This window comes from Rhinopithecus bieti, unplaced genomic scaffold, assembly GCF_001698545.2.
Source record: "Rhinopithecus bieti isolate Rb0 unplaced genomic scaffold, ASM169854v2 scaffold_35322, whole genome shotgun sequence".
NCBI lineage: Eukaryota > Metazoa > Chordata > Mammalia > Primates > Cercopithecidae > Rhinopithecus > Rhinopithecus bieti.
In genome coordinates this window covers 875,558-889,983 of record NW_016815256.1, presented here as the reverse complement: position 1 = coordinate 889,983, position 14,426 = coordinate 875,558, and the positions used below count along the sequence as shown (strand labels likewise).

At 44.3% G+C, this 14,426-nt stretch overlaps 1 protein-coding gene across 1 annotated transcript in view; it reads right to left on the bottom strand.

Annotated features, from left to right (window-relative positions):
• Positions 1-14,426, bottom strand: part of HADH (hydroxyacyl-CoA dehydrogenase) — a 45,606-nt gene that overhangs the window by 5,620 nt on the left and 25,560 nt on the right. Inside the window, exons 4-6 of the mRNA XM_017853072.1 lie at positions 10,171-10,297; positions 6,418-6,507; positions 2,102-2,174 (exon numbers count right to left, since the gene is read on the bottom strand). Coding sequence (XP_017708561.1) covers positions 2,102-2,174; positions 6,418-6,507; positions 10,171-10,297 — 290 coding nt within the window. The remainder of the gene's footprint in view (positions 1-2,101; positions 2,175-6,417; positions 6,508-10,170; positions 10,298-14,426) is intronic.

Here is a 14,426-nt window from a genome sequence, read left to right as displayed (position 1 = left end):
AGAGTGAAGACAGAGCTGGGACACTGGGAAAGAAGGCCCAACATGGAAGCCACAATGAGTGGACAGACAACAGAGCAAGGGGGCATGAGCCTCCACGAGATCCTATGGGGACTGGCGAGAAGTGCTCGTGGCGGGGGCCCAGTCATCCAGGAGGCCCAACCCATTAACAGCCCACACGTCCTTCCAGGGAGCCTGCGCCACTCACGGCAGCACTGGCGACACCACGGCATGCAGCCCCAGGTGGATCAACAGTGGGGGACAGGAAGTTCTCCTTGCATGAGTTCAGAAACAGTCACAGAGCATCTGCCAAGGCTGTGCAGGGGGTGTGTGGGCAGATGCAGTAGGCAGTGTCTCAACTTCCTGGACAACATGATACTTTCTCAGTAAGTGCGGTAGTGGGGACCAGTCAGGAAAAGACATGAGTAGCGTGAATTTCTCTGCTACCTGAGAAACCTCATGAAGGCAGCCAGACTGGGATGGGGAAATGCTGGGATGTAGAGGCGGAACAGGCATGACAGGAAGGAATCAAAAGTGATGAACAGATGTGGCAGACAAGAGAGGGAGTCTCCAGATGCTTGAGGCTTCAAGGTGGAACTGTGGGACGGAGATGGCATGGTGGGCGTGCTCTGAGTACTCCTCTGTGTTGGCTAAGAGGAGGGAGCAAGCGGTGGGCAGGGGGACATGGTAAGAGGCCTCGGGTGTGACTATAGTGTGCAGTGGTGAACCAGCACCCACCCCAGGCAGGGCACCCAGCTCCTTCACAAGCAGATTCTGAGAAGGTGGTGGAAAGAGAAGCAGGGGGACCAGCAATGATAGGCTGTGGAAGCCCATGCCCACAGCAAGCTAAGAGCATGTCCTGAAGCCAGGTCCTGCTTCTCCAGCTTCAGCCTACAGGTGGCCAGGGATGGTGAGGGCCAAAGGGCATGCACCTGTGCAGAAAGGGACCACAGACAAGAAGAGGGCTTTCAACTTACCATCTGATACTTGGTGTACTGGAGAATGTATCAAAGGGACAGTGAGGAAAACACCATCAAGAGGTGGATCTCTCACATGCTACATTCTAAAATATTACATTTTGTTAAAAAAAAAAAAAAAAAAAAAAGACATACAACTGCCTTTCAAGGTAGGGCAAAATGCTCCGTGCTTTCTTTGAGGTGTAATTAGGCATATTTGTTGATAGATAAGCACAGAAGTGTTGGTTTGATCTTGGAGCAAAAGTGAGGCAATTGCTTCCATAAACCACGGAGAAAAGTTTTAATATTTAAAGCAGATTTTGAGGACGCAAATGTGCTTTCATCTCTCTGGAAGAGCTGGTGTAAATGTTTTGTTTCAAAAATGACACTCTCAGGAGTGAGCATTTATGAATGAAGTAATTGAAAACAATTACACTTGCTTTTTATCCAGTCCTATTAAGGCTTGTTTGCCTTTGAAGCAGATATGATAGCTACCTTTCCAGAAACCAGGGAGGGGAAGCAAGCAGGAGGATGCAGATCAGTTCAGAAGCCTGGACCCTGTCCCAGGCCTGATATTTCTACAGCAGAGAAAAGCACTCTTTGTCAATCAAGTATTGAGGAAAACTGTTTAAACCATTCTTAAGGTTACAAAAAGTACATCATGACATCATTCAGTAAGGACAGACACAAGACTACTAAAAACTGTCCTTACCACATATCGGCCTTGTCACATATTTCTCATCACCTGTCAGTCACAAGTTTTAGAACCTTAAGGAACTTTCAAGATTCCCTAGCCTAGTGATTTTTACATTATGATAATTTTTAAAAGCAGTAAACCTTTTAATCAAAAGCAGAGATCCAGGATATCAATCTGGGCCGGCCGTGCAATTGCTCTGGCTGGGACTGTAGTTGGGGTGGTGGGAGTTCCAGAACCCTTTCTCAGAGGCCTCACAGGGAAGCCAGGAGGCCCTGGGAAAACAGTGAAAAAGGTACCAGGGCCCACGGTGCAGCTGAGCTCACACAGCTAGAAAACAGACACTGCTTCCTCCATTGTGCATGGCCCGACCCCTGCTAGAGATACTGAGAATTCCAGACAGTGGCACCAGGAGCTGAGGCCTACAGCTCCTGGCCTGGGTCAGGAAGGATACCTCGTTCATACAGCCTGATTGCTTCCATGAGGTAGGGAACCAGGAGGCGGTTCACAATAAACCCAGGAGTGTCCTGTTTTGGGAGAGAGAAAAACAAAAAACTAGTAAACTTTCATTAAATGATATCTTTTGTGAAGTCACCAAATCGCCCTTTCTTACCCTGGATCATGTTTGCCCCCATTTATCAAGCTGTACATTTTCAAAATTTGCAGCATGGCCTTATATCTATCTCATATGACAATGTATCCAACAATCATAGTACTTAAAAAAATTCAAACCCAGATGCCCCACTGCACAGATCCTGACATAAAGGCAGATCAAGGCACATGGGTGACCTGGAAGAGCATGGCTTTGGGACAGGCAGATTTGGGTTCAATCTTGAATGCTCTCTTGGTCCTTCTGTTATTCTGAATCTCAGTTTCATCATCTTTGAATTGGGGGTGACAGTTTGTCTCAAAGTTGTGAAGATAAATCAGAAAACACATAAAATGCTGTACACACAGCCCTACACTCATCTCTTTACTCCTCTCCTCTTTCCTCCCACTCCCTTTCAAGAATCGACAAAACGTCACACTCCACCTTGAACAGTCCTCAAAGGAGGACTGCTTTCCAGGCTCCTTGGAGCCAGTCCTAGGCTACTCAGCATCTTCTCAGGTTCCAGCGCACAGTGCAGTGGAGCTGACTTGGCAGCAGGTGCTCTGACAAAGGAGCACAGCCCCTACAGAGAGCTGGCCTTTCACGGCACATCCCCTAAGACCTCTGCATCCTGGGGTGGCCCCTGTGCCATACACGCCTTTCATCCGTTTCCCTTCTCAGTAACTAACATTAATCATCTCTCCGGAGGACAGGTGTGGGATCTGGATTTAATCTACTGATCTCTTCTGGGGATTTGTAGAGAAAAACAGGTGATTTTTTGTTGAAGCTGATTTCCACTAGGCAAATGGTGCCTCCTCTTTGGTCAAAAGGCTGTGATCCTCCTGAGGGCAGAACTCCTCACCCTGGCCCAAACTCTGCATTCCATTTCTAGCACACACTAGGTACTTCCTTAATGTCTGAATTACAGATGACCAGGCACTCCTCACAGAGCTAACCTGACTGCATGCTGGGAAACTGGACAGTAATACAAAGGATGTAAACCTCCTTTAACCCTGAGCAAACTGAAACCAAGTCCTAATCCCATCTACTGCCACATGAGCACAAAGATGCACAAACAAGTTTTATCAGCTTAATTAAGATTATGAAACAATACAGATTTTATAATTGAGGCAAAAATACTCTTTTCAACTTCAAAAGGTTCACTATAGAAACTCAAGATAGGGTACCTGAGAACATGAAGCACACCATATGTAAGGTCACAAGTCAGAAAGCAGCCTGAGAAAAACATTTGCTCCAATTAGAATAGTTAATATCTTCTATAGAAAAAGCTCATGGAGCTCAATAAGGAAAAAGTGCCAAGACTCATTAAATATTTAAACTCACTGGCCAGACGCAGTGGCTTACGCCTGTAATCCCAGCACTTTCGGAGGCCAAGGTGGGAGGATCACGAGGTCAGGAGTTCAAGACCAGCCTGGCCAACATGGTGAAACCCCGTCTCTACTAAAAATACAAAAATTAGCTGGGTGTGGTGGCACGCACCTGTAGTCCCAGCTACTCGGAAAGCTGAGGCAGCAGAAGCACTTGAACCCGGGAAGTGGAGGTTGCAGTGAGCTGAGATTATGCCACTGAACTCCAACCTGGGCGACAGTGTGAGAGTCCATCTCAAAAAAACAAAAAACAAAAAACTCACTAGTAATAAAAAGAAATATGCATTTCCGCCAATAAGATTATCAAAGGTTTTTTCCCCCATGGTAATAACATTTGATGCTATTGAGAATGCAGAGAGACAGATACTCTCAGTATACTGGTGGAATGTGAAGAGATTTTTTTGAGGCGGGCAGGGTCTTGCTCTGTTGCCCAGGCTAGAGTGCAGTGGCGTGATCTCAGCTCACTGCAGCCTCCACCTCCTGGGCTCAAGTGACCCTCCCACCTCAGTCTCCCAAGTAGCTGGGACCACAGGTGCATACCACCAAGCCCAGCTATTTTTTTGTAGAGGGGTTTTGCCATGTTGCCCAGGCTGGTCTCAAACTCCTGGGCTCAAGTGATCCACCTGCCTTGGCCTCCCAAAGTGCTGGGATTATAGGCGTGAGGCACCGTCCCTGGCAGAAGACATAGTCTTTAAATAAAGTAATTTTATTTTATGTAATCAAATTCATATTTTTCAGATTCTTATTTATTAAACACATTTTATTTACTATACTTACTATGTGCCAGGTACTGTTCTAAATACTTTAAACAATTAATTTATTCATTCCTCATAATAACCCTGTGAGACAGGTACTATAACTATCCCTATGTGAGGCATGAGGACACTGAGGCACAGCGAGGTTAAGTAGCTTGCCTAAGGTTACACAGCTAATAAGTGCCGGCACCAGGATTTGAACCCAGTCAGGCTAGTTCATACCCTTAACCTTTATACCACACTGCCCTCATGAAGTCTCACTAGGAAGGCACATTCCAGGCATATTAATGTCCCTCTTCTATGTCAGGTGTTGGTAAAGTACAACACTGTAGGCCAAATCCAACCCACAGTCTGTTTTTGTAAGTCAAGTTTTATTGGAGCACAGCCACACTCATACTGCATATACTGTCTATGGCTGTTTTCATGCTACAACAATAGAACTAAGTACTTGCAACAGAGACTGTATGGCTGAAAATATTCACTATCTGGTCCTTTACAGAAGTTTGCTGACCCCTGTCCTATGTGGTTGCCATATGTTGCCCAGATGCCTCATCAAGGGCTTCAATAACTGACCCAGAGAGACCCTCTGAAAGCCCTTAGAATACCACACAGAAAGAGTTCTGGAATGACCTAACGAGAACAACTTAATAAGAACAAAGAGTTACCATCTCTGCAGCTGCTGTGGCCACTCTGATGGAAGACTGAATCATTACTTTGTAAATTAATGATTATGCTGCTGAAGATAATCATTAGCTTTTCCCTATACTTCTGTTTCCATATCTTTTTGTCTTGCACAGATGTTCTTTTCAATACTATTACTACTTTCTTCCACTAACAAAGCATAACTGGGTAAGAAAGTACAATCATAACATCCAATTATTAATATGATTTTAGAAATCTAGATAACTTAAGACTACGGAACTAAACAAACAAAAATTGGGTGTTAAAACATGAGACTCCCTAACAACACTTTACCCATGGACAGGGAAGAGCAGAACACACAAGCCTGCTTTCTTCGGCTGCTGGAGTCCACCTCAACAGATGGCTTCTTCAGATGATTCATGAACAACATGATTTTTCATGAGTTAGTACAGTACTGTGAGTTCAAACTTGAGAATATTTTAGAAAGCAAACATTTGCTATGAGAACTATAATGATATAAAGGATTATGGTTTAAAAACAAAAGTAGATGACTTATATGTAAATCTTTGTAATGATGTAGCATTTTGTGACAAAACTACTCCTTAACAAAAACTGCCAAGTCATGCATAAGTATAGTCCCTGAGTTTTGGGGGAACTAAAGAAGAACTAAAGCAAATGGAGAAATTTAAGGTAATCAAAATAATTACCTTCAAGTAGGTTATCATTTTAGCAACTGGGATTATTTTATATACAGTAACTGGGTAGCTTAAGAAAGGCGAAAAAAAAGATGGAAGTCAAGCAGGCTTTTCACTAAACCATGCTGCTTCTTGAAAACAAAACAACAAACAACAAAACATAATGCAACTTTCCTGTGAGAAACAGGTTCCTTACTGCTACTTTGGCAGGTTGGACGCTTACTGTCCTACCATTTATTTCACCATCTGTAGTATTTTTTGCAAAAGTAAAGCCCTCATTTTCTGTCAGGGATGTATGTGTTTACCAGGCTGTACTTGACACACAGGGTTTGGACTCCCAGCGGCCCAGTGGAAGTTAAAGCTGACAGGGCAACCAAAACCATTTATGAAAATGCAGCCATTCATTAGGAGACAAAAGCCAGGACCTAGAGAGCAGTACTGTGTCTTCTACTCAGCTGGAGTCCTCAGCTCCATTCAGGTCTCAGACTATCCACCTGATGGCCTTAGGCATGGCTTAGGAGTCCAGTTTCCCTGTCTGCAAACTAGAATAGGAGGCGTGGACTGCTCTTTACAGCACGTGGACAAGTTTGCAGTATACAATGCTCCCTCTCACATAATTCTATGAGAAGAATTCTACCAGGAATAAGTCAGGGTCCAAGAAGAAAAGAACCACCTCCTTCCTAAGCTACTCATACTCTTACCTTGCAAGAAACAGGATGCTTTCCCAGGGCTTTGCTAAAGTCTACCAAAGATTCAAATGTCTTCTGGCTGGTCATTGGTGTTTTAATGACCTGGAAATGCAAAGCAGAGAATTATGACCAGAGTTAGCAAGCAACTTCAGTAGAATGGTTCAAGGAATGATTGATCAAAAGGTTCCATATAGGCAACAAAAACAGTTTGAGTTTCAGCACAGAAGTAGGAATCTCAAGCCAGAAACAATGTATTTCCCAAAATGACTATTTTAAGACAACAGAGGCCGGGTGTGTTGGCTTATGCCTGTAATTCCAGCACTTTGGGAGGCTGAAGTGGGCAGATAACGAAGTCAAGAGATCAAGACCATCCTGGCCAACATGATGAAACACCGTCTCTACTAAAAATACAAAAATTAGTAGGGTGTGGTGGCATGTGCCTGTAGTCCCAGCTACTTGGGAGGCTGAGGCAGGAGAACAGCTTGAACTCGGGAGATGGAGGTTGCAGTGAGCCGAGATCATGCCACTGCACTCCAGCCTGGGTGACAGAGCAAGACACTGTCTCAAAAAAAAAAAAAAAAAAAAAAAAAAGACGAAAAAAAAGACAATAGAGTACTGTAGAATGTACAAAATCAAGGCTTAAAATACAAGTGTGTGTGTATGTACGTGTGTGTATAGGACAGTTTTACAGGCTTTGCTGTTGAGACAAGCCTGGGTTCAGTTGCACCACTTACTGGCTGTGTGACCCTGAGTATGTTTCTTGAAACTGAAATGACACTGAAATCTCTCTGTTCACCTCAAGGAGAATGAAATCAGATTGGGAGTAAAGCACAAAGCCTAAGCACAAATGCTCAATAAATGCTGACTTCTGTTATCTAATTATTTGAAGTCTGGAAGTATATGATGGTTGCCCTTCAAGTCCTCTGCACGGGACCTGACCTTCTATTATAGATGATGAGGAGCCCCAGGAAAGTGGAGTAATTTGCCAAAGTGACAGGTCTCCTGGATTCCTACCTGAGTATTCCTCCCATGACTCCACCCTCTGCCACACAGATGCTCTAGAGGCCAGCGGCCCCTTGGCTTTAGAACATATTCATCCTGCTGGGGAAGGCTTTTATTACAGCAAGCGGGGCCTGCTGCCTGCTCCAGCAGCCCTCCTGACCTCTGTGAGGTGCAGACAAGGACACAAGGGCTGCCCTACTGGCTTCTGTAGGGACAGCATCAAGCACAATGCCTCATACAGTCAGCCCTCAGTAAGCATTTACAGAACGCATGTGTCGGGAATTAGATTTTGGTAAATGGAAAGAACCAGATGAAGTTTATATATATAAACTTCATCCGGTATATATATACACACACACATGTAAAATGTAAGGCCAGTAAAGAACTTCAACCAGAGTCGAAGAGTCTACTTTGACCCTTTGGGGCATGTCTTCACTGTGCAAGAGGGCCGTCTGACTTGGTGAACTAATGAGCTAGTGTCTGTGCAGGGATGAAAGGTGCTATATAAATGAAGAAGAGTTCTCACTCCTGTTTCATGTGATCACAGCCTGGGCTATGGTGTCATGTTGTGACATCAAGAGAAGTGAATGGATGGAAACAGAAAAAGACACAGTGAAGATGGAGATGAGGAGGATGAGAAAGACCAGAAGCTACCCTGTGGGTACCACAAATCAAACAGAATCCCAGAGCTGTTTGAAAGGAGGTCTAAAAAGTCTGCGTCAAAACCACAGACTGAGCTGGGACAAACGTTGCTGACTACGGAGTTTTCGAAATAAGTTTTTGGTTTAAAGGAGTTAACAATTGTGAAGGTTTGTTGTTTTGTTTTAAACAGGAGAGACGCATGTTTAGTCACTCATTCATTCAACAAACAGTAATTTGTACAGATATGCTGCTCATAGTTACAACAGAGTCTGAAAAAAAATACATACATATACATTTAAATGAGCCCAGTCCTAAGTAAAGGAGCCACTCAGCTTATTATACAAGTCATTTTGGTGTACACCACCAGCAACACAAGGAAGAGTTAAAGTTAAACAATAAAAGCTGAATAGAGAAGAATACTTTTGCAAAATACTTTCTAGAAAATGGCAGCATTTGCTAAACACCAGCTGTTAACAGCCAACCCACTACACTTCCAAAGACAAAAGCATACATTACCAGATAAATGCAGTTGAAAACATTATTAAAGTAAATCTACAGAATGTGTCTATCTCTAAAACACTTATATATACAATATAATAACTAAAGAAATTAGTCCCTAAGTATTGAAATGTTGGAAATGCATGCCACTTCTGTGCTCTTATCTGCATGCGGATAAATGCTATTTCTTCTGTTCCCCAAACCCCTCCTCTCATTCTTCAACTTCCTCAAAAAATCAGACTTGGGGGATAGGAGAAAATAGGAAGAAGCTGAGAATGTTAGCAAGAGAGAAAAGTCCTATTGCAAGATGGTCGAAGTTGTCACTTGAGAGAAAACTAAAAAAATGGCCATTGTTATGATTTATTAAAAATGCTTATGCTTAGTGGCGGGGGAATGAGGAGGATAAAGGAAGGAAAAGGAGTTGGAAAAGGCAATAAGGAAGAAAACAGATGATACACAATCCCAGAGAGGCCACAGCCAGTCTCTGGAGGTTTACCTGGCCCTACATCGCCCGCATGGCAGCATAAGCGTCCCCCACACTTCGCACGGCAATAACTCCTCAACCTCAGAACAAATGCTACTTCAATAGTGGCTGCTTCTCAGACCCTGTAATTAGGGCCCTGTAAAAGGCAAGTTGCCCCATTTCAGGTGCAAATTGCCTACTGTGACTCCAACTCCAACATATTGGAGTCTCCAAGCATTCCAAATAGGATGCTGGGGAAACCCTCCCTGCCTCCCACCTCCACCTTCCAGGTTTGTGGTCAGGAGGCTCAAGGCTATCAGAAGCTGGTTTTATATTTTTACTTGTAGGGTTTTTTTATTTGATATAGGATCCTGCTCCGTCGTCCAGGCTGGAGTGCAGTGGTGCAATCACAGCTCACTGCAGCCTCAACCTCCCGGCTCAATCAATCCTCCCACTTCAGCCTTCCAAGTACCTGAGACTACACGCGTGCACCAAAACACCTGGCTGATTTTTTATTTTTTGTAGAGATGGGGTCTTGCCATGTTGCCGAGGCTGTTCTTGAACCCCTGGGTCTCAAGCAATCCACTTACTTCCACGTCCAAAAGTTCTGGGATTACAGGCATGAGCCACCGCACCCAGTGGGAGCTGGTTTTAATAGCTCTGATCACAACACACAGGAGATGTACCTCATCTGGGGACAATGCTAAGGCACCGTTACATGGGGTCAGAATTAACCCCAGAACTGTGGACAAGCTAGTAGAATGGATCTAATGAGAACTGCATTTACAGCATGGGCAAGCTGACCTCGACGAGATAATATGAACACGTGTAGCTGCCCTCTCCGTGGTCCCATCAAGCCTGTGATTTCTAGTGCTGCCTTCCCATTCTGATGCCTCTCAGCACTGCCCATCAGCTCTGGCACAAATAAGTAAATGACATTCCACAAAGTTAACAGCCCTTCTAGACATCACTAAGCAAAACACAGGGCTTCGAAGAAATAAAGCATACGGGCCTTCCTAGATATGAGGCTCACGGACAACCTTCTCCTTCAGGTTAAAACCCATCCTAGGCAACTGGTGGCAGGGCTGGTGTAACACAGAAAAGCAGGACTGAGAGAGCTGGCAGAGTGGGGAGACACACACAAGCTGATACCCACTGACCTCCACAAGTTTCATCAGGGGCACTGGGTTGAAGAAATGGAGGCCAGCGAATCGGTCTTGTCTGGTGGTGGCATTGGCTATGCTTGTAATTTGCAAGGAGGAAGTGTTGCTGGCAAAGATTGTATGTCTGTGAAGAGAAAATATGGTGGAATATCAGAGTGAATCTCATCTTTCGAAATAGCATGACTCTTGGGTGCAATGCGCGAGGTGACTAGTTACTGCTCCATCTGTTGTCCTGACCCACTGGAGGAATCAGGGAAAAGACACATCTTCATACAACAGGCTGAAATCAAGTGATGCTTCAGTTTTTAAATTTTGAAGTTTGAAGGTAAATAAAATTGGAATTTCCTGTTCCAAAAGGATATTTAACTTTCACCAATCCTTCCTTGATTTTCCGGAACAAAATTTCCCCTACCTACTTGTATTAGTTAACTTCCAAGGTATGTGAGATAACAGGAGGTGGCTAATTAATCAAGCTACTTAACCAATCCCAGTCACAAATGAAACTCTCAGTGATCAAAGAATAATGAAAGAAAGAGACCTAAAAGCAACAAAATTCTAAATGAACACATAAATCCTCAATCAGAAACATCTGATAATAAACATGAATTAAGATATTTTCTTTCAAGTGAAAAGCTTTATTTTCCATTGGATGGAAATAAAATTAAAACAAGAAAACCAACATGGTTCAAAAAAATTTTAAGGTTACACAGGTAGATCTGGGGAAAAGATATAGCCATATGCATATATAAAACATTAACTTGTTAATTTAAAAAAATCCATACTGACTTAAACCAAATTTAGTTTTTTAAGGTCACAGTAAAGTGGGGTGCCAAAGGCATGAGAGGAAAAGCTTTTAACAGGCCAACTTCCAGGCTTTCCTGCAGCGCCACCTTGTGGATAAAAACATACAAACCGGTCTGGTGCTGATTCCAACCAAGATGGCCTGTGACAGGGCAGGAAAGGCAAGGATTCCTTACTGACCAGACTTGGGGGTTCCTGCTTACCTAAAAGGCAATACTATAATCTGCTTAAGTCAGGTGTGAGGAGAGGAGGAAGAGAAGGGAGAAGAAACCAGTGATTTGGAAAGGAGGGAAGAGAGGTAAAAGGTGAGGCCAGTGTGGGTAGGCAGTGGAGAGACTTCTCTTTCCAGGTAGGAGCACATCTGCCTTCTCCAACAGCTTCCAAAGTAGGCCATTTAAAGGCCAGGTTTTCCTTTTAAAAAAAAAAATGACATTTTTTAAGGTCTTAACATTTCAGTTTTCAAAGTTTCTTGCTTTGGTCATTGGGGAAAAAAATAGAAACTATTCCCCATTACAGAAGGTAATGAAATAAAGATCCTCTTCCAATAACAATGTGTGTGGCCAACACAAGCACTGTTCAACCACACAACCTGCACCACGAGCACCTGGAACCACAACAGCAGAGCAGAGACAGCGTGGGCCCAAGGCTGAGCCAGCTGTGGCTCCATACTCCCCTTAAGAAAAGAAAGGGTTATTTTAAAGATTAGTATTACAATCATAATACCCCTTTTCATAGAACGTTTGAAGGGCCATTCACCTGCAAAAACGGGAAACTCGGGCACATCTGGTAAAACAAAGTGACATCAGAGCCCAGTTCCAGGTCTCACCAGTCCAAGGCACTCCAGCACATTTTATCAGAAGGAGGAAATGATCAGCAGACCTCTGTTTCTGCCTCTCCCAACAGGGTCAGGCTGACTCTGTTCCTAAAGGTCTCACACTGTTTTCTCTCAAGACACTGTGTTTACATATTAAACACAGGACTGTCTTTTCATCCACAAAAAAAGTGTACTCTGGGCTGGACACGGTGGCTCACACTTGTAATTCCAGCACTTTGGGAGGCTGAGGTGGGTGGATCACTTGAAGTCAGGAGTTCAAGATGAGCCTGGCCAACATGGCAAAACCCCATCTCTATTAAAAATACAAAAACTAGCTGGGCATAGTAGTGCATGCCTGTAATCCCAGCTACTAGGGAGACTGAGGCAGGAGAATTGCTTGAACTCGGGGGCAGAGGTTTCAGTGAGCTGAGATGATGTCACTCCACTCCAGCCTGGGTGACAGAGTGAGATTCCATTTCAAAATAATAACAATAATAAAACATAAAGTACTCTTATATTTTCCTGGACATACCTGTCTTGAACCATCTTTTGCTTTTCCCATTCTGACACTCAGGTACCAAAAAAACTACTTTTCTCTTAAATGTTCTAAAAGAAAATCGACAACACAAGCACAATGATGACTAGCAATGCCCCCAGACCCTAGCATCAAGAAGACAGGAGGGGTGGTGGAGACGGCAAAGGATCCAAGAGTCTGTACTTTGCCTAAACGGTAAAGTCAGGACTTCTCTCAGGCTGCCTGTGGGCCTGGTCATACTTTTCTTTTCTTTTTTTTTTTTTTTTTTTTTTTTTGAGACGGAGTCTCGCTCTGTCGCCCAGGCTGGAGTGCAGTGGCCGGATCTCAGCTCACTGCAAGCTACGCCTCCCAGGTTCATGCCATTCTCCTGCCTCAGCCTCCCGAGTAGCTGGGACTATAGGCGCCCGCCACCTCGCCCGGCTAGTTTTTTGTATTTTTTTTAGTAGAGACGGGGTTTCACAGTGTTAGCCAGAATGGTCTCGATCTCCTGACCTCGTGATCCGCCCATCTCGGCCTCCGAAAGTGCTGGGATTACAGGCTTGAGCCACCGTGCCAGGCATACTTTTCATTAGTGTGTCTTAGGCTGCTGCTAGAGAAGTCATGTTGCTCTCCAGGATGCAACTGTTTCATCAGGGCTTCCAAAGGGAAATGTATCACTTGACTATATTTTCTTCTCCCATTATAGGATGGAACTGTAAAACCTGCCAGTAAAGTACCTCTCAATACAGCTGTTTAAAAAACTTAGCAAGCATTCAGTAATGGTGGTGATCTAAAACAAAAACAAACAGTGCCAAGAAAGGTGGAGAAGGTCAGAAGCAAAGCCACATCTTCGGTGTGACTATGGGTCATGTCTTCCTTTCACGTCGTATCTGTTTTGCATCAATTCAGGTGAAAGAGCCTAGTGTAGTGCCTGATACACACAGGCACTCAGGAAATGTGAGCTAAATTAAAGGAATTTCCTAAACAACTCTGTACAACAAGTACCAGTGCTGCTGCTCCTATTTTACCCATGGGGGAAGCTAGTGTTGGAGAGTTAGAGTCAGAAAGGTCTGGGAAATTATTTACCCCAAACCCTTCAACTCACATTACAGATGATGAAACTGAGGACCTTTCCAAGGTTGGAGGTGGTGGGGTTCGGCACCAGGCCCAGGCCTCCTGACTTTCCCCAATGATCCTTCTGTAGCAGACACGGACAACGGAGGGCAGTCAGGCCTTTCACTGTCACCAAGAGTGACCGATCTTTTCAATAAAGATCAAACTGCTTGACAAAACTCCCTTTTTTGGGGTGGGTGTTTATTATTCTAAAGGGCTCCCTGCTGGCCTGGGAGCCAGCCCTGGTACCACAAGTTCTTCTGTTTTTGTCAGATGTCTCTGCAGCCTCTAGATGCCTGTGTGAAATGCACAAGGACACTGACTGGCAGTGATGTATAGATGACAGAAAGGCAAGTCTCTTTGTCAGGGGCAGGGCCTCTCTGGCCACGAGGCCACCTATCTCTGAAGGTTGACAATCTGGCGAGCCGGTATGTAAGTGTCTCTCTTTAGCCACTGCCCACTGGAAGTGCCCTGAGAATTGTTTTTGTCATATAATCTTATTCTGCCATTCAATTCCAACCAAGAAGCATGAAGTATAGTCAAGCAAGTCACTAGAACAGCACTGATCAGTGGGTCAGGTGTCACACACTCGAAGGCTCTGGATCCTGAGGTACATTCTGCCAAGAAGAATTCCACCCAGGAAGCCAGGCAGCTAAGAAGTCAATGCTCCTTTAATGCTCCCAAGAGTACTTCGATGGAACCCAGATAAAGCTCAAAACAGGAAAGTCCTCTCTGCCTACAGGCAATCCCTTCAATTACACCATTCTGTTTGCTCCATCCAAAAAAGGAGGAAACACAGAACTGCTGAGAGTCCTTGGCAGACAGTTAAGGACACGTAGGGTACTCCTATGCCCCAGAATAGAGTACAGGAGTACCTTACATGTCCTTAACTGTCTGCTGTCAGACGTCTCTGCAGCCTCTAGATGCCAGTGTGAAATGAACCAAGGAACATATGAGCAGTTTCGTGTTTTGAGGACCCAAGCCTCATCCATTATCTAGCATAGGAGTACT